This window comes from Hippoglossus stenolepis, chromosome 2 (genome assembly GCF_022539355.2).
Source record: "Hippoglossus stenolepis isolate QCI-W04-F060 chromosome 2, HSTE1.2, whole genome shotgun sequence".
In the NCBI taxonomy this organism is placed as follows: domain Eukaryota; kingdom Metazoa; phylum Chordata; class Actinopteri; order Pleuronectiformes; family Pleuronectidae; genus Hippoglossus; species Hippoglossus stenolepis.
The window spans coordinates 15,231,203-15,251,535 of record NC_061484.1 but is presented as its reverse complement, the minus strand read 5'-3'; the positions used below and the strand labels follow the sequence as shown (position 1 = coordinate 15,251,535).

Sequence of the window (20,333 nt, the reverse complement as noted above, 5' to 3'; positions counted from 1 at the left end):
CTATATACAGACTCTCCAGAACTACACTGAATGTGCCGAACAGCATTTATGTAATGCATTGATCCTACAGGACGACATAGTGGAGTATGGTATTGTTGGTCACTGTAGTGCACAATTGGGTAGAACAGAAGTCTTAAACTATAGTCTTTGTGTATATACAGGGTAGACCTACAGTCTGTTTATAAACAAAGTATATATATATATATACAACATAGTGAATACAGCCTAAATTAACCTTGAGTCTTTTCTACATACTGTATATATAGTATATAGCCTATATGAACCTTGAGTATTTCTATATATATATATATGAACCTGGATTCCTGTCTTGATGCTGAGTGTAGATGGAGCCTGGCGGCGCATGCGCAGGTTGTCTTGGCTGTGCCCAGACATTCGGTCATGGAGCAGAGGAGGGGGGCGCTCGAGCCGCGTCGGTGAAACAAACGGTCGCTCGGAGGCAGATCTCGAACATGATGAGTTCACTAATTACAACAGTTTCTGCGTCTTCTTCCATCTGCCGCTGATCTCAGCCCGGGAGCAGCAGACATCCTCCGGCTCTGAGTCCTGCTGACGCGGGTAGGTCAGTCTCACAAGCGCAGTCCGCCATTCCCCCTCTTTACATTCAACCAGACACGCTGTCATTGTGGGACTGAGCAGAATCTCTGTGGCTCCTGGCTCGTGTGATAATTCACTGTGTTTCCCCGCGTGCTCGAGCCTGCAGCTGAGCATGCACATGAGCACAGCGGGTGATTTGGTGCAGAGAGGCTGAGTCCACAGTGTGACAGCGTCAGACCACATTCACCTTCTCCTGCAAACATCATGCACCCACTTCATTTATCAGAAGTCCAATATCCAGCTGCAGAGTCCTGATGTTTTCATACAGTCCTGTCTAATCAAACCAATAAGTTCATGCTTATTTAGATGAGTAACTTTAACATAGTGTGTCTTCATCCCTCAGAGTTTCTCAAAGATCATGTCCTCACCTGTGTCACACTCTCCATCATTTCTCTCCTTCCTCCCAGGTAACTGCTGCTCATCCAGGAGCAGGAGGTCCAGGGCCATGTCCACTCCAGATCCCCCAATGGGAGGCACCCCGCGCCCTGGTCCCTCTCCTGGTCGGGGTCCCTCCCCTGGGGCTATGCTGGGCCCCAGCCCTGGGCCCTCGCCGGGCTCCTCTCACAGTATGATGGGCCCCAGCCCTGGTCCTCCCTCCTCTGGACACTCCCAGCCGGGGCCCTCTGGATACGGCCAGGACAACATGCACCCTCTGCACAAAGTGAGGACACTGACTGAGACGCTCCATGAGTGTGGACCTAATTATTGATCAACAGTTAGTTTTAAATTAATATCACAAATTTAACCTGATTTATGCATTTTAAAGAGTTTAAACATCATATTTACATAGAAACTGATGCGTGTGGAGTTAATATGAATATTAAGCTTAATTTCACAGCAGAACATAAAACTTGATCACTTAGAAGGCAGATTTGATATGTGGCTGTTAAGAGAATTTACCACACAGCATTTATATTTATTCATGTTTATTTTCCGAATAAACAATGCAGAAAATATGTGCATTTATGTTTATGTTTTATGCTAAAAATATATTTATTTCCCTATTTTAAGCTCCATATATTTGGTTGTATTTGTGTTTTGTTTTTTTATTGACAATTATTTATAATCAAATTCATGGTTCAAGCCTGAATGACATTTGATTGTCATGAGTGTTTGATCACATCATCTTCAGAATATATTTTTTAAGTATACGTATATACATGTACGTATTGGTCGATATATGAGTATCATAATTTTTTTTACTCCCCAATATCAGTATCAGCCCCCAGAAATCCGTGTGGGCACTGATATAAATATTGTGGTGGAAATTGGTCAACAAACGAGGTTCTGAGACAAGTTGTCTTTTTTAAGTTTGTTTGTAAAAGCTTTCTGCAGAAAGGATCACACAGACAAGGTGGAGGTTGCAAGTGTGATGAAAAGTGAAGTGTCTGTTCTCATATTTAAGTTTCTCTGTGTGGGTTACCTCCTGACCCCAAAACACTTGGGGGGGGGATGTATTGTTCTGTGTCATACATTCCCACAGAGGAAATAGTATCATGTATGGTTAGGGTGTTGTGTCAGTCAGCTGAGTTCTTCGAACAAAGGACCAACCCAGTTAAACCAGAGGAGAGCAAAAGGTCACTATAGAATTCAGGTGATCTCAGGATCAACTTCTGCAAGACATGAATAGACAATGGGCTCACATGCTAGACAGTGGGTGCACCAGAAAGTTTAAGTTGAGCTTTACTCTGGATGAAAATGTCTGCTGTAAGCATAAACTAAGAAGTTATTAAGTATATTTCCATTACAATATATATATATATATACCTGCACAGTGTACAACTCATAACAATTGTATGATTTACTGCAGTCACAGGGAGTAATAGTTTCATTCTGACACTGTTGGATTTCTCCCACAGCCGATGGAGGGCATGCATGAGAAGAGCATGAGCGAGGAGAGCCGCTTCAGTCAGATGAAGAGTCTGTCGATGAGACAGGGCGGACACAGCGGCATGGGCCCCCCCCCCAGTCCTCTGGACCAACACTCACAAGGTAGACATGCAACAGAGAATCATCTTGAGCAATTTCATGCTTTCCAGCGTTGTGCAAGACGAGCGGTTTCGAGTGAGACTTGCCTGTGGTGGTGTTGTCATGTGGCTCTGTGAGTGTGTCATGGACCATGGGCTGTTTCTCAATCTCTTCATATAGTTTCTTTTTTAGTATTAATATACAGAAATCAACAGCTTGGTTTGCTTGGAAAAACAAACACAGTGTGGACGGCACGGTGGCTCGGACTCAGCAGCGTCTGCTATAAAACAAACAAACAAGACAGTCAGACAGACAAGTTGAGCTCAGTGAATCAGAGTTTAACACATTGTGAAATAACAGGCGGGCAGGATTTCAGGATCTATCAGGATTGGATCTGTAGCAACAAGTGGAAGACAAATCTCTTCCTGTTACCTGGAGAGTCTCTGGACTGGATGTGTTAGTATTTAAAAAAGTCACAATATTATTATACTGTGAAGAATATCTTATACTCACTGTTAAGTAGGTGTTGGATAATTTACAAAACATATACAGATAATAAATAGATATGAGATCAGCTACTTACGAGATATTTATTTTAGAAATTACATACATGCCTATAAAACATGAAAGGCTCATTTTAAAACCCAAATATCCCACCAGAGTCCCAACATACTGTAGATTGTACTGGAATATTAAAGGAACATTATACAGGGTTTAAAATAATAGAGTAACTAGTGCTCTGATTTGTCCTTTGTCTTCAGGCTACCACTCTCCATTAGGTGGCTCTGATCACTCCAGTCCTGTCCCGTCAAATGGCCCTCCCTCCGGTCCTCTAATGCCATCGTCCTCCTCTTCCTCCTCCTCTGGCGGCCCCGGCTCCGCCTCTACACCTTTAGACGGCCCCAGCGGAGACCAACACACGCTCGGCCCAACTAACCGTCCCGGACCTCAAGGTAGCTCCGGCCCCGGGCCCAGCCCCGGGCCCATTCTCGGATCCAGTGTCCCCAGCCTCGGATCTGGCATTGACTCCGGTGGCCCCGCTGGCCTCGGAGGTCCCGGTGGTCCAACTCCCTTCAACCAGAACCAACTCCACCAACTCAGAGCCCAGATCATGGCTTATAAGATGCTGGCTCGGGGACAGCCCCTGCCGGACCACCTGCAGATGGCTGTCCAAGGGAAGAGGCCGATGCCAGGGATGCAGCAGCAGCAGCAGCCGATGGCCAGCCTGGGTCCTGGGGCTGGAGTTGGTCCAGCTGGACCAGGGCCGATGGGCTCAGGCTACATTCGAGCTCACGGTGGGTATGCAAGGGGAAAATCTGGAATACCAGGCCCCTTAACTGTGAATGGAAAAGCAGTCTTCGACTATTGGACTCCACTGTATGTCCAATGGTCTGATGGGTAATGAATGTATGTCACATTGAAAAGCTGGAGGTTGTAGCTCTAATACATTTTTAAAAGAACAATCTAATAGATGTGCTGTTAGTCTAAAGATAATCTGTACCTTTTTGGTTTCTTTAGGTATGATGGGTCCCAACATGCCCCCACCAGGGCCGTCAGGGACCCCAGCTGGAATGCAGGGACAAAACCCCAACGGACCACCCAAGTCCTGGCCTGAAGGTTTGTGATGTTGATTTAATTTCTCAACTTAGCAGTTTCAGACATTAACTCCGGGTAATGTCTGGACAATTGGACTTTGACTTTCACATATGAACAACACAGCAGGACATTGTGCGGGTCAGACACGTCAGACAACGAAATATGATCTTTCTCATTGAAACTGGTTTCTGTGAATAAGTTTACAACCGTACATGGTGTCAGCACGTAGCATAAAAATATCATTATAACTTCTCACAATCCATCTAGTTTGAACTTTAGATTCCATTATCTACAGTAGACTACAGCAGTACTTACAGCAGTGCCGTATTGATCTCTCCCCACTTCACATGCCTCCAGGTCCCATGGTGAACGCAGCAGCCCCCTCAAACGCACCCCAAAAGTTGATCCCCCCGCAGCCCACTGGCCGGCCCTCTCCTGCACCCCCCTCAGTTCCTCCTGCTGCCTCCCCGGTAATGCCTCCGCAGACGCAGTCCCCCGGTCAGCCAGCACAGCCCACTGCCATGATGCCTTACCACGCCAAGCAGAACCGCATTACCCCAATTCAGAAGCCCTGTGGCCTCGACCCAGTGGAGATACTGCAGGAGAGGGAGTACAGGTATGACAAGGCCTTTTAGGGATGTAACTTAATTTCTTCATTTTATGACACAATGACGCTCTGACTCTTTCATCTGAATATTAAGGTTATTTTATATAAACATTAAATATCCCGACTTTATAATCCATTCAAATTATACAGAAAAGTGGGTTCTCTTTACTTCCCCAGGTTACAGGCTCGTATCACTCAGCGTATTGTTGAACTGGAGAACCTGCCGGGTTCTCTCGCTGGTGATTTACGTACCAAAGCTACAATAGAGCTCAAAGCTCTTCGACTGCTTAACTTCCAGAGACAGGTACGTATGTGCGATATCATCTTTACTTTCACCTTTGACCTCAACACATCACACTTTTCCCATGTGAATCTTTTGCCTTTCACAGCTGCGTCAAGAGGTGGTGGTGTGTATGCGTCGTGACACAGCTCTTGAGACCGCCCTTGACGCGAAGGCCTACAAGCGCAGCAAGCGCCAGTCTCTGCGAGAGGCCCGCATCACAGAGAAACTGGAGAAACAGCAGAAGATCGAGCAAGAGCGCAAACGCAGGCAGAAGCACCAGGTAGAGGACAAACGCGGCTGAGACATGGCTGTTATAATGTTAAAGTTTGTACTTTTGATCTACTCTTCTCCTCGCCCGTGCTTTCTCCCCAGGAGTACCTCAACAGCATCCTCCAGCACGCCAAAGACTTCAAAGAGTACCATCGCTCAATCACAGGCAAAAATCAGAAACTGACCAAAGCTGTGGCCACCTACCACGCCAACACTGAGCGAGAGCAAAAGAAGGAGAATGAGCGGATTGAGAAAGAGAGGATGAGGAGGCTCATGGTAAAAAGAAACAGCAGCAGCAACAGTGCAGACAGAGTTACAACAGCTTGCACATCGCAGACTTACCTGTGCACACACCCTTCAATCACTGCTTATCCTGTATATGTGTATCTCCTCCCAGGCTGAGGATGAGGAGGGTTACCGCAAATTGATCGACCAGAAGAAGGACAAGCGTCTGGCGTACCTGCTGCAGCAGACTGACGAGTACGTCGCCAACCTCACCGATCTGGTCCGAGCTCACAAGGCTGCACAGGCGCTCAAAGAAAAGAAGAAGAAGAAGAAGAAGAAAAAGAAGAAGGTACAAAAAAACTGGAGGAGAGAGAGATGTTTATAAATCAACATTCAGTCCGGGAAATTTACACACTGAGCTGGACTGTGCATCTGTTTGTTTTTGATTATGTGATATATGTTGTGTGGTGTGTCAGTGACTCAGTTCTGATCTGTTTTGCAGATGGAGAACGCTGAGGGTCAGACTCTGGCAATGGGCCCTGATGGAGAGGTGAGCTGGTGCAGCATGAGGAGGAGGAAACGGTTACATCATACGTTCACCGTCCCTGGTTTTCTTTCTAAAGATATACTCTTGCTCTTTAAATATGCAGGGTCCCTAAAGCAAACGTGATTGGTTGTTATGTTGCTCTCTGTGGTCTCCAGAGAGACGTGCTCTAAACACTGCACAGATCAAATTTCACACAAAGCTTCAGGGGGTAGTGTTTTCTTTTTCCTTTTTAGTGTTGTCATGGCAAAAAGTTGACTCTGCAGACTGCACAATGATTTCCTCTGTTCACTGTTGCTGTGCAACCTTTTGATCAACTAGATTTGAGCTTGTTTGAACAACATCCCATCATGTACCGTATACATATCTGTATTAACGATCTGAAAGGAGGTGACCACATTCTATAGTCACAAGTTACAGCCCCAGGTGTGCATGAAAACAGTGGAGGAGTGAAGCAGTGTGTGTAGCTCAGTTGCCATCACCTGTTGTTATCAGTCAAAGAAAGAAAGATTCACCTCATCTGTGTTGACAAAAAGCTGAATTTTATATTTATTTGATTAAATTGGCAAAACACCAGCGACTGTTAACCTCTACACAGTTCAACTATCTGAGGTTTAGTCTCATTTCCTTCAGCTGTTTAAAAGACTCAAACTAAGCCGGTAATTAACGTCTACGTTTCCTGACGCCTCTTTTTTGGAACGTTTCACCACAGAATGGAACATATGATCAAGGCAGCATATTGCTTCCTTGTTAGGATTGTGAGCAAACAGCTTTCATCCTTTTCTTCTTTGACTAAATCACCGGTCCGGAGCTGGTCCAAAGGATCCATCGAAACATAGAGTGTGAGCAGTCAGGTCATTTCAGACACTCGGTCCGTACAGTGTGAGCTCATGAATTGTGAGCCTTGGCCTCTCATCTCAGGAGACTTAATCGTGCAGTGTTAGGTGGTATTCAATAATAACTTTATTTGTATAGCACTAATCTAAACAAGGTTACAAAGTCCTTCACACAAAAAATCCAGCGCAAAATGAGGAATGAATTATGATACAAGGTATTCAGTTCAGATCAATTTTAAGAGCCAAATCATAACATACGAAGGTCAAGACCTTAAATTTTTTAGAGAGACACAACAGTTCCGACAATGAGCAAGCACTTTGGTGATTTAACAACAATGTTTCTAAAGCTGCACAGTGTATGCCCAGATAAGATAATCTGTGTCCTCCCTCTGCAGCCTCTGGATGAGACGAGTCAGATGAGCGACCTGCCTGTGAAGGTCATCCATGTGGACAGTGGAAACATCCTGACAGGTTTGGACGCTCCTAGAGCCGGACAGCTGGAGACCTGGCTGGAGATGAACCCGGGGTGAGACTGGAGGGAGAGGAAGGATTTGTGTATGTGGATATCGTAGACTGTAAATAAAGATGGACGGCGCGTCTCCGCTTCCTCCCATTGGGAAAAAAATTAAGATAAAAAATCGGAGATAGGACTGCCGCCATGTTCTGCTTCTGACGTCTGCGTAGTAGTGGTTGATGTGTGGAGCTGTGGAGTTAAGGTCCTGCTCGACCAATCACGTGTCAGTCTCAGCTGTCAGTCATCAACTAAAATCTAAGTTTTTGGAAAAATTAACACTTGAGATAAGAACTACCAAAAATTACATCTTTGGGACTTTATTTGACTTTATAGTTTAGTCTGCTAACATGGAGGGGGTGGGGTTTATAATCTATACACCAGCCAGCCACCAGGGGGCGAACAAGATGATTTGGCTTAGCTTTTGGGAGCCATCATGGTTTCCATCTTTATATACAGCCTGTGCTGAATATGTGTGGATGTCTTTCTAGCCACACAGTAAACGTTACACAAGGCAGCTTAAGGGGCTAAAGTAAAGGTGCTAACATGCTATTATTGTCATCATAACATCATGAAGTTTGAAGATGACATCATATAATGTAGTAATGCGGTCATAACTTGTACAGATCTACATCTTACTCAGATTAACCAGTCATTCATCAATATATGGTAAAAATGACGTTATTATTAAACGGCATGATTGCAACATTGGGTATTTACAGCATGTGCAGGATCTGCCACGCCTCTCTGATGCTTTGCATTTCTGATGATTAATTTTTCATGTGACTTGGACTGTTGGTGGATTTAATCACGAGTGTGTTTGTGTTTTGCTCAGCTATGAGGTGGCTCCCCGCTCGGACAGTGAGGACAGCGAGGAGGAGGAAGAGGAGGAGGTGGGTTGCTTTGTTTGGAGCCTTTTTCACACTCACTGCTCCAGTCACTGACAAACTGCTGTTCCCAACATCTGGCAGGAGGAAGAGCAGGAGCCTCAGCCTTCAGCAACTCCCGTGGAGGAGAAGAAGATCACAGGCCCCGACTGTGAAGATGTGTCAGAAGTAGATGTTCGCCACATCATTGAGTGAGTGCATATATTGAGTACTACAGTGGAATACAATTTAGTGCCATTTAGGCTCTCAAATAAATTAGGTACGCTAAAAGGTGCTCACAAAATTAATTTATGCTGTGATTAAACGAAACTTTTTGTTTGTGCTTCCTCTGCAGAAATGCTAAGCAGGATGTGGATGATGAATACATGGGTGCGGCCTTCGAACGAGGGCTCCAGTCTTATTACGCAGTGGCTCACGCTGTCACAGAGAAGGTGGACAAACAGTCCAGTTTGTTGATAAATGGGCAACTCAAGCAGTATCAGGTATACATGCATGATTAGATGCAATAATATGATATTTTCTACCTTGGCATGCACAAAGATGTTTTTACTGCTGCAATGCGGTAAAAACATATTCACGGATTTCCCATGGAATATCATGGATCTTGATTGTAAAAAATCGGACATATTTAGAGAGCTGATATCTATGAATTTAAGAACTATTGGGCCTTTGCGGAGGTGTTCGCTCTACTGAGTGCCATTCTCATTGTATGTCATAACTCTGACGAGGGAGGGAATACTTGTTCATGTTCGAAACCCTTTCAGGTTAAAGGTCTGGAGTGGCTCGTTTCCCTCTACAACAACAACCTGAACGGGATCCTGGCGGACGAGATGGGTTTGGGAAAAACCATCCAGACTATCGCCCTCATTACTTACCTCATGGAGATGAAACGTCTCAATGGACCCTACCTCATCATTGTACCCCTCTCGTGAGCTAAACCAAATGATTTTACAACATATTTGCAGTTTTATTCTATAACATATGCTGTTTTGTTCGATAAAATCACTAACTGATCGGTCTCTCGTTGACAGAACTCTTTCTAACTGGGTGTATGAGTTTGACAAATGGGCCCCGACAGTCGTCAAAGTGTCCTACAAGGTTAGTTTCTGCAGTTAACAATACTCTGATGTGTCTTTGCTTTTAACTTTTATTTAATAACACATTTTTGCTTTGTCTTAAATGGCTTTTTGCTTTTTGCTTGCTAAAATGTCATGATCAATTAGAATTGATGTTTTTTTTTTTTTTTAAACAAATTTATTTGTAAGATAGATTCTTTTTTTTGGCTGCCAGGGGTCTCCTGCTGCCAGAAGAGCCTTCGTTCCCCAACTGCGTAGTGGAAAATTTAATGTTTTACTCACCACCTACGAGTACATCATCAAGGATAAACAAGTGCTGGCCAAGGTGAGATGATGTGTACAAACAAACACAGGCAGAAGGACATTCACAAACACATCATCCTTTAAACCTTTCCCTCTACACATGTACACATGCCTGCAGTGAGATGTTTCTATTTGTTATCTATTAGATTTTGCTTGAGGTTTCTGTGTTTTTGTGTTTACCAGCATGACCTTATTTCCCAAAGTGCTCTAAAAGTGTTTGAGCCCGACCAATCTGACTTCCCTCTTTGCTGCGTCTCAGTGTTCTCTCCTAGGTCCTGCAACATACTGACACCTGCCTGTAAACCACGTCTTCCACTGTCATCTGTGACCATCATGCTGCTATGCACTCATGTAGTCATGTAGGCTTCCTGACTGTGCTGCAAGGTGGGTGTTGTAGTTCAGGCAAGAGTTTCCCCCACCAGGCTGTAGCATGGGACCGAGCCAGTGTGGGGCCCGGGCACAAACTGGAAGAGAAATCCTCCACTTTCTGTTGTTTTTTATTGGACGGGCAGAAACAGTAAGTTATTCCACTGGCAGCTTCATCCAGATGTTCTCCTCTCCTCATGTCATCCCCACCAGATCCGTTGGAAGTACATGATCGTTGACGAGGGCCACCGTATGAAGAACCACCACTGTAAACTGACCCAGGTCCTGAACACTCACTACCTTGCCCCACGGCGAGTCCTCCTCACAGGGACGCCGTTGCAAAACAAGCTGCCTGAGCTCTGGGCACTGCTCAACTTCCTGCTGCCAACCATCTTCAAGAGCTGTATCACCTTTGAGCAGTGGTTCAACGCTCCTTTCGCCATGACTGGGGAGAAGGTGTGCAGGACGTTTAGCTGAGGCGCAGTCCGCCAATGCTGCTTCTGATTTGTCTCTTTGTGTTTGGGAGATGCCAGGTTTCTCTTTGTTTCTCTCTCCAGGTGGACCTAAATGAAGAGGAGACCATCTTGATCATCCGTCGTCTCCACAAAGTGCTCCGCCCCTTCCTGTTACGCAGATTAAAGAAGGAAGTGGAGGCCCAGCTTCCAGAGAAGGCATGGCTCAGTTCTTTCAGTCCACACACAGCAGACAGACAAACACATGTCCAGATGATCTTCGTTTTGATGTGTCACGTCATTGACTGGCCTCGGGTCTCCTGCTCCGTCTTTAATTGACTGAATGCGTCTCTTCCCTCTGTCAGGTGGAGTATGTGATCAAGTGCGACATGTCGTCTCTTCAGAGGGTGCTGTACAGACACATGCAGGCCAAGGGCGTTCTTCTAACTGATGGATCAGAGAAAGACAAGAAGGTGAGGACATGAACACTCGGACACTGTGGGTTGCAGCTTTTGACACCGTTATTAACCAAGGCTCTACCTCATGTCTGATTTTGGAAGTGTTAATGTCCACATTCAAAATTTTCAATCTGCGTTTTTTTTAATAATAGGATAGAATCATATGTGGCACTAGATCATTTAGAAATGTTTTTTTTATTTTATTTATAATAAGGTTAAGCTTTTGCTGCAAACAGATGAAATAAACTTCAGGGTTAGTGGTATAAATTGAAGTTGTTTTCTTTTCAGTCTTAGCTTTGGTCCTTGGCTCGAAGAACCTGTTCAGAACCACATTTAACTGGCCCTCACTGTTGGTTTCACGTTGCACATTTGATCTCATCGTGTTCACCAGGGTAAAGGAGGCACTAAGACACTGATGAACACCATCATGCAGCTGAGGAAGATCTGTAACCACCCGTACATGTTCCAGCAGATCGAGGTACCGCTGAGGAGGGAGATGTTTCAACAGATTTGATTTTGGTCAGGATATTATATAACAAGATATTGTATTTACAAATGTAAAAAGCACATAAACCTAAACAAAAGCACAGATTTACTTTAATGATATGAGCTTCAAAATAAAGCCCCAATTAGACTGAAATCCTTGACTGTGTGTGACAGAATATTTCTGACTGATTTTGCAGGAATCCTTCTCTGAACATTTAGGATTCTCTGGTGGAATAGTCCAGGGGTGAGTTCTGATTCTTCGATCTCGCTCTCTCTGACCCCTTCATCCGTCCTGAGTGATCCGATCACGAGTGGTCAGCACTAAGTTCAGGTCTGAATGGACCCAAATACGTCCTCAATTCGTCCCGAGATCCAAAAATCAAACCGCATTTGGAGGTGATTCTGGAGGCATGTGGCCACATTCTTTTCTGTGTGAGCGCAAATCCATCCTGGGCCACATATGAAGGACCATCTACTCAGCTGACGTCCTCTGACTCGCTACAGTTTCACAATGACTCTAACTTATTGTTAAACTTCTCCGTCTGTTGATTTGTTTGTAGCCACCTCCATAATATCAACTTGAAATATCATCAATATCATATCAATATCATATTGAAACAACATCATTTAGTCTTCACAAACACAAATATCGTGCGTGTTTTGGGGGATTTATTTGCATTTATGTAGCCGGGAAGTGAGATCCAAACACACGAGTCCACAGAAGACACATTCAGGATCTTTCAGGACGGTTAATACCGGGTCTGAACAGGACCCGGTATTAACACACACACACGACTTTTAATCTATCTCATTTCCGTCAGACTTGACCTGTATCGAGCATCAGGAAAGTTTGAGGTGTTGGATCGTATCTTGCCCAAACTGATGGTGACAAACCACAAAGTTCTGCTCTTCTGTCAGATGACCACACTCATGACCATCATGGAGGACTACTTCGCCTACCGAAGCTTCAAGTATCTGCGTCTGGACGGTGAGACAGTTTATAGAAGGGTTGTCTTGCTGTCACAGAGCAGTTTTGTCCCAATGCTCATCATTTTCTATTGCCTTTTGTAGCATTTCCTCACTTCATTCTTACATCTGTTCTTCTTCTCTTGTCCCACCTCGCTCACTCGTCAGGCACCACAAAGGCTGAAGACAGAGGAATGTTACTGAAGACGTTCAATGATCCAGAGTCGGACTACTTCATCTTCCTGCTGAGCACAAGAGCTGGAGGTCTCGGCCTCAACCTGCAGTCTGCTGACACCGTGGTCATCTTCGACTCTGACTGGAACCCACATCAGGTTTGATGATGCTTTCATTTACACAAGGTTTAGAAAATCAAGTTGACTTCACTTTAGAGTTGCTTGGCTTGTTTATACTGGAGACTTAAGTACAAAACAAAAATAGACGTGAACACAGCATGTGGGGAAAAACAATTGAACCTGCATTTGAACCTACATAAACTCTCTCTCCCTCCTGATTGTGTCTCCAGGACCTGCAGGCTCAGGACAGAGCCCATCGCATCGGTCAAACAAATGAGGTTCGTGTGTTGCGTCTCTGCACTATCAACAGTGTGGAAGAGAAAATCCTGGCCGCTGCCAAGTACAAATTAAACGTGGACCAAAAGGTCATCCAGGCCGGCATGTTCGATCAGAAATCCTCCAGCCACGAGCGCAGGGCCTTCCTACAAGCCATCCTGGAGCACGAGGAGCAAGACGAGGTCTGGGGCCAAGAAGTGTGTCTACGCATAAATGTGTGTGCGTGCACCAGCGACACAACATTTTAAAGAGTGAGCTTTCTTATGCTCTGCTTGCCAATATGTGTATGCTGTATTCAGGAGGAGGATGAGGTGCCCGATGATGAGACGGTCAACCAGATGATAGCCAGGAGCGAGGAGGAGTTTGATCAGTTCATGGTAAGTACCCGCCTTTTGAAGTTAAATTCACATCCAGCTTCAACTCTACAAAGTCCTCTTCCGATATCTTTGTCCGTCTCTTAACTTTTCTTCCTCGCCCCCCCCCCCTCAGCGTATGGACTTGGACCGGCGGCGGGAGGAGGCCCGTAACCCGCGGCGAAAACCTCGTCTGATGGAGGAGGATGAGCTGCCCACGTGGATCATGAAAGATGATGCCGAAGTTGAGCGGCTGACCTGCGAGGAGGAGGAGGAGAAAATGTTTGGACGAGGCTCTCGGCTGCGAAAGGAGGTGGACTATAGCGACTCACTGACCGAGAAGCAGTGGCTGAAGGTGATTAGCTTGAGGGTAAAGTGCAGAGCTGAGAAACTAGACAGAATATAAACTGAATTTAAAATCCAGGTGAAAACATCCTTGCTTTGTGTATTAAAACTTCATTCTCGTGTTCATCGTAACCTCGAGCAGGCGATAGAGGAGGGCACACTGGATGAGGTCGAGGAAGAGGTGCGTCACAAAAGGACGACCCGCAAGAGGAAGAGGGACCGAGACTTGGACCTCCCCGGTCCCTCGTCTTCCTCCGGGGGACGGGGACGAGGGGACAAAGACGATGATGGGAAGAGGCAGAGGAAGAGGGGACGACCACCTGCTGAGAAACTCTCCCCGAATCCTCCTGCTCTCTCAAAGAAGATGAGGAAGATTGTGGACGCTGTCATCAAATATAAAGACAGGTAGCACAAATGAGCATGATATTAAATTTGCAGCTGTAGATAATAATTATTCTGCATCACTAAATGTTTCTGTTCAATCTTTGCACCAATTACTTCACTCAGCTTGTAAGAAATTCAATAATCTGAACTTTAGGCCTTGAGATGTTTTAAATATGTTAAAATATTGGGTCTTAAATACATTTGGGTAGGTCTTAATTTAATTTAATTTAATTTAATTTAATTTAATTTAATTTAATGCTACTTCTATTGTGCTTTTAGATTAAGTTTATTAGGGGAAAGGGATCTCTTTCAAGAGAAATGAGCCATGCGTAGTTTGTAGTTCTTTCTCAGCGTTCCAGATATTAGCACGCTGTAATCAAACAAATGTGGAACTGATAACTGATACATACGCCCTGATCAGATTTGATCTCGGTACACTCAGCTTGCCTGTGGGAAAGACTATGGATACTAACTGTATCTATCTGTAGTTTGAGATAATGTGGTGTTTTGAGGGTTATTCTCTATTTGGTTACTTCTTATCTTATCTTCAATTATGGGGAAGTGCCAGTAATTCATGGACTCTGACATCACTTCTTGGTCTTAAATTTCATTCACTATGGTCTTTAAAAGTCTTGAATTTAATGTATTAAAATCTGCATGTTTGTGGTTAAAATAAGATGTATTCAGTTTTACAGTCAGTTTATTTATGTTTTTGCTGATCCTGATGACATCACCTCCTGCAGCGCCAGCGGGCGTCAGCTGAGCGAAGTGTTCATCCAGCTGCCGTCTCGAAAAGAGCTGCCCGAGTACTACGAGCTGATCCGCAAACCTGTGGACTTCAGGAAGATCAAGGTACGAGCAGGAAAGGTGGTTCCAGCGGGAAACGTGGTCACAGGTGCTAAGAGTACTAAGAACTAAGTAAAGACATCTGTCACTGATAGTTATAGGTATAAAAACGCGTCACTTTTTATTATAAATAAACTACTTTCCATCACCAGGAGAGGATTAGAGGTCATCGCTACCGCAGTCTGAGTGACCTGGAGAGAGACGTCATGCTGCTCTTCCAGAACGCTCAGACCTTCAACCTGGAGGGATCACTGGTGAGACGGATCTGCTGTTTACACATAAACACAGAAAAACCCTGCTCAGTGTTTCTACCATGACAGCAATTACAATTCAGGTCCGGTTTTTTTCCCGGTTTTATATTTCAGACACTAAAGAAAGTAGGAGGGTTGGTGGATTCATAAATTGTTTTAATTGGTATATTCTTGTTATTTATTGACACCAATGTCCCTGATTTCAAAACTTAAAGGTCAGTATTTCAAGTTTTTATTAACTGATGTGACACCGGTGAAATGTTAAACCTGGAAAAACTCGATATCAAGATCTTACATGATGTGTGGACACTGTGGACGGTGTTTCTGTCGCTGTTTCCTGTACATACATGATGGCAGTGGTACTAAGCTGGTGTTTTCTACCGTGTTTGTCTTACGTGAGCAGATTTATGAAGACTCCATCGTTCTCCAGTCGGTCTTCACCAGTTTGAGGCAGAAGATTGAGAAGGAGGAGGAAAGCGAGGGAGAGGAGAGTGAAGAAGAGGAGGAGGATCAAGATGAAGGATCCGAGTCTGAATGTAAGCGGAGAGAAGGAGAGGAGACTCTTTAGTCATGTTTATTTCAGTGTGAAGTCTTTACACGGTTTTTAAACATTGTCTATGCCTCCACGCCGGCAACAGTCAGCGGCTGAAGGCATTATGTTTTCGGTTTATTAGTCCGTCACAACTCAAAGACCAATTTATTAGATTTCAGTGGTCAAAGCTCATTGTGACCTGAGTCAGGAAAAAACATGTATGGAGACTGAAACTGCACTGGTTCGTGGAGGCATACAACTGCAGTGCAGGTATTGTTAAATTATCCTTTAGTCAATAATCGTTTTGCTTTGTCAGTGACTTGATTTAATTTCATTTATACAAAGTGTGTTCGTCTCCAGCTCGCTCAGTGAAAGTGAGGATCCGTCTGGGCAGGAAGGACAAAGGCGGAGATCGAGGGAAGGGACGCAGCAGACGGACGGGACGCACCAGAGCCAAACCTGTCGTCAGTGACGACGACTCTGAGGACGAGCAGGAAGAGGTAGCTCCTGCTGTGTGTGTGTGTGTGTGTGTGTGTGTGTGTGTGTGTGTGTGTGTGTGTGTGTGTGTGTGTGTGTGTGTGTGTGTGTGTGTGTGTGTGTGTGTGTGTGTGTGTGTGTGTGTGTGTGTGTGTGTGCGGCGTGTGTGCGTGCGCGCGTGCGATTAGACTACATCTAAACTGGGAATCACTTGTGATTGCAGTGAAAATGGGTTGTTGTAGTATTTCATTATGGAATTGGCACTGATTTGCAATAGTTGAGACTGCAGTGTTAAGGTTAGGATGAAATGAAGGACTGAAGGAACGATGTTCAGAGACCTTGTTGACATGAAGTTTCTTCTTTGCTTTTCTTGACGTTTCTGCCACATGTGTGGTCTCTGCAGACATCAGGCCTCAAAATGTAGAGTCTGTTTTCTCTACATCCTTTATGATTCCTGTCAGGGAGGTTTTGTGTTACTCACTCTCTGTTACAGATTTCAGGTAAACTGATGAAAGTTGAAGCTTTGAGGAGCAACAGATTCATTTTTTTGTTAATTATTGAGGAATTCTTCATTTTCCGGACATGAATCTGTTTGTTATTTTTTTCCAGGAGCGCTCTCCCAGTGCCACTGATGAAGAGTCCTGAACTGCACTGTGACTTGGAGGAAAGGAGGGGGAAAAGGGATATTCCACTAATTCAACAAGAATATACATTAAATAAAAAAGACTCTCAACTCCATCCACCCTCAGTCAAATAACTCAAATAGAAGTTTACAATACTACAGTATCACAGGGAAACCATCTATCACCATCATATCAAATACAAATTCATTAGACTGTTTAATTCTTTGCTGAAGAAAGTCTGAACACTGAGGAATCAAATTAGTTTTTAAATTTTCACGCAAATGAGTTTGAAGTCAGAACACTGTCCGAGGTCAGTTGTTAAAGAACTTTACAACCTGCTAACAGTGTAATGGTTTAACACGTGTGAAGACAGCGGCTTCAAAAACGTTATAACTCCAGTAGTTAGTGATGCCACAATGATATAAAAAATATATTGTGATAACTAAATATTCATGACAGCAGGATGTCAGTTTTTAAAAAGATGTTAATGAACATCGATTGAAATGTGTTTAAAGAGGTGACATATCATCGATTTATACACCAACCTCCATTTATGGGTCCACACAGGAGGAGTTATAGTTGTTGACAAATACATTAAACACTTTATATATTATATACTATTATATTTATAAACATTTACTAAATGTTTATATACTGTTTATAACGCTAGTTGTTACTAACATGAAGGGTTGCTAGCCTAAACCAGCTTTAAGAACAAAGACCCTTTAAATTAAATTAAGCTGCACCAAATTTCACACACTCATAGCTAGTAGTCCTATAAATATGCCTGATTGTTTCATTAAGATCCATGAATGATTCCCTGGGTAATTGGTTAGGTTTTCAAAAAATGCCCTATCTCTCATTTTCTCGGCCCATGTTCCATCTTTCCACAAATTTTTGTGGAAATCTGTTTTGCAGTTTTTTGCACAACCCTGCTGACAAACCAACAAACCAACATAAACAACTGAAAAGAATCTCCTTGGAGTAAGTAATAAAGCTTCAATGAGTTAAACTCAGACAAAACTGTTATTGTTGTTTATATGAAGTAATTTTATTGCACAAACAGTAGAGTCCTTAGCTAACCTGAAAAGTTAGAACTGTAGGGAGCCAGTAAGTGAAATAAACAGTATTAAATATAAACACAAAATGAAGCTGTTTCTAACCACCTTACCTTACTTTACCTATGGACGTAAACAGACCTGATGTTTCACCTCTGCTTCACTGTGGCAGATGTGTTGTAACATCACTCAGCCACTCCGGAGCCGCTGTGATTTCCGAGGTGTGTGTGTACATCACTTATTTGCGAGCATGGCTCAGTGTTTGAGTTGGAAATCAAACCCGCTGTGGGCACAGGGAGCGACTTCTCAGAATCTCTTCAGCTACTTACCACAGTTATTTGACTTAGGTTTAATGGAGTTGAGTCCAGGTCGCTCTCCAGGGGTGAATGTGTGGTACAGTATAGAAATGTAAAACTACCCCTTACTGCTGCTGCTGCTGCTCACCTGTCTCACTTCCAGTCTCAGCACTTCTAACTGTTGATTGTAGACTTGTTGTATCGACGAGAACTGTAACTTTAAATGCTTCTTCTTCCATTGTTGTGTAGTGATTTAAGGATTTCAGAACTATTTGTTGTACTTGGGCACTTTTTATGTTTTATGATTTCAAGACAAAGGACCAGAGGGACAGTGGCTCTTCTCTGCTTGTGAATGCCTGATGGCCGTATGGTGTTGGATATACTGTATAGGGATGTTTTTTTAGAATATAATGTCCATGCACGTGTGTACAGCTCGCAAGCTCAGTACTGTACTTTTCTCATCATGCTAGGTTCCCAGAGTGAAGAACATACAACCAAAAGCATCAACGTTTTCACCACTAAATTATTCACATCTGTCTGTTGTGTTGTGTCATTATCACTGGAACTTGAAAAGAAACAATAAACCACAGTAAAAGTGGATATTGACGTTATTTTTTATGTAATGCTGGAATAAAAATAATATATTAATCAAACAAATGAAGAATTTGAACTATTTTGATAATAGATAAATAGTTCAAATCACTTTTTAAAGCAAAAAAAACATAAGAATTTGCTATTTTCGTCATGTCTTCTCTTGAGATTTTGTTAGTTGGACCAAATTAATATGAATATAATGATATAGTAGTAGTTCTATATATAATAGTTATTTATACAGTGCTGTATAAAGTGCTTTTAACAATGATCAAAATCACTTTACATCGGATAAAAAAAAAGACAAGCAGATTACTAACACAACTAACTACAATTCTGAAATGCACATCATACTCGCACATTTAAATATAAATACACACATTTTTTGGTTTTAAATTAGTGGGGACTATAGAAGCCATGTAGCTGACTGGGTTTAAATATTGACTCAAAAAAACAACAACATCAGCTCAGACTTTAGTCATGAATTGACGATGTAATGCCTCTATTTGACCACTAGAAGGAGGCATCATGTAAATACAAGACATACAGAACTCAGGTAAACCATCATCAAAATAATTGAAACTGTTTTATTTCCCAAAACTTTACTAAAGAAAATCTACCTGAGTATTTATTTATTACTTCAGTTCAACTTGACCTTATGTGTCGGGTCAATCCTCAAACATGAAATCAACATTAAATCAGGGTTGTTATCCTTCCTGGACTCAGCCAGTCAGGTCATGTAAATATATGAACACAGACGAGCTCTTTGTGCAGACGATATAAACAATCCTGGTGTAACCCTCATATTTAAGTTTATTTTCCTAGAGTTGGCCCAGATGTAAATATTTTGAACATACAGTGTTCGTTTGGAGCCAGTTAGTGGGAACGTGTGGAGATGTGTGAGGTGCTTAAACAGAACCTGGACACTGAGGCCTGTGTCGGAGGTCGCCGTGTTTGCTCCATGTGGAGAAGGGGGAAGGGCTTCACTGATTTCTGGGAACCCCTCGATTGCTTCAGTGTCTCAAAACCAGCTGTTAACATCTGCCAGGGGGAGGGGCATGTCTAGAACATGGCAGAACTTCAACAGCAGCAGACTCACAGAACGCTTTCACAGAAACTACTCAGGGGTTGTAGAAGGATGTGACGCTGTTTCTTAAAGGACCACATCCACCACACAAGAGTATACACATGTTCAGTATTATATATAACTGTTGTGCTGACAAGATGAATACTCATTCTCTTTGGGTGCTTGTCTGTGTGGGTGCATACTTTCATTTTCACGCTTGAGTCATTGATTCTCTAATCAAATATATTCTCTGGTAATGGACGCTGAAGGCAAATAATTTTTTGTTTATGTATGTGAACAGAGTTGCCCTCACTTACTTGTGACCTTTATACTGCATTTCCACAATAAATCTATAGATAAGAGCTTTAAAGACCAACCGAGGATCTTTCATTCAAATTATGTTTAAATATTATTATGTGTAGGCAGGAAAGCCAACGTCAATGAAACAGAAATATATCGTGGTGTTTGTCAGATGACAGTTGAAGGGATTCTT

The 20,333-nt window shown here is 43.3% G+C and overlaps 1 protein-coding gene across 3 annotated transcripts; it reads left to right on the top strand.

Annotated features, from left to right (window-relative positions):
• Positions 1–369: 369 nt before the first annotated feature.
• Positions 370–18,840, top strand: LOC118098066 (transcription activator BRG1). 3 transcript variants are annotated; one of them, XM_035141504.2, is made up of 34 exons: positions 370–576; positions 1,023–1,276; positions 2,475–2,607; positions 3,345–3,878; positions 4,102–4,200; positions 4,537–4,795; positions 4,964–5,090; positions 5,176–5,349; positions 5,442–5,615; positions 5,737–5,913; positions 6,067–6,114; positions 7,340–7,470; positions 8,291–8,348; positions 8,427–8,533; positions 8,677–8,824; positions 9,107–9,270; positions 9,374–9,440; positions 9,633–9,743; positions 10,301–10,543; positions 10,645–10,758; positions 10,905–11,012; positions 11,389–11,475; positions 11,681–11,727; positions 12,305–12,471; positions 12,618–12,781; positions 12,973–13,233; positions 13,318–13,395; positions 13,508–13,726; positions 13,859–14,121; positions 14,844–14,952; positions 15,099–15,200; positions 15,601–15,733; positions 16,090–16,229; positions 16,816–18,840. In XM_035141504.2, exons 2-34 carry the CDS (start codon positions 1,061–1,063, stop codon positions 16,849–16,851), a joined length of 4,998 nt encoding a protein of 1,665 aa, XP_034997395.2. In that variant the 5' UTR covers positions 370–576; positions 1,023–1,060; the 3' UTR covers positions 16,852–18,840. The 3 variants fall into 3 exon arrangements, with proteins under 3 accessions (XP_034997395.2, XP_047193861.1, XP_047193866.1); XM_047337905.1 differs by having other exon boundaries at positions 13,856–14,121; positions 15,598–15,733; positions 16,075–16,229; XM_047337910.1 differs by lacking the exons at positions 370–576; positions 1,023–1,276; positions 2,475–2,607; ... (13 more) ...; positions 9,374–9,440; positions 9,633–9,743 and having other exon boundaries at positions 10,447–10,758; positions 13,856–14,121.
• The last annotated feature ends 1,493 nt before the right edge of the window (positions 18,841–20,333 follow it).

Excerpts from the sequence above, each read along its gene's own strand:
- LOC118098066 (XM_047337905.1), top strand. The coding sequence starts at position 1,061 with ATGTCCACTCCAGATCCCCCAATGGGAGGCACCCCGCGCCCTGGTCCC. Across the intron at positions 12,782-12,972 it reads CTGACTGGAACCCACATCAG|GACCTGCAGGCTCAGGACAG; the intron begins GTTTGATGATGC and ends TTGTGTCTCCAG. Across the intron at positions 13,727-13,855 it reads CCGAGAAGCAGTGGCTGAAG|CAGGCGATAGAGGAGGGCAC; the intron begins GTGATTAGCTTG and ends CGTAACCTCGAG.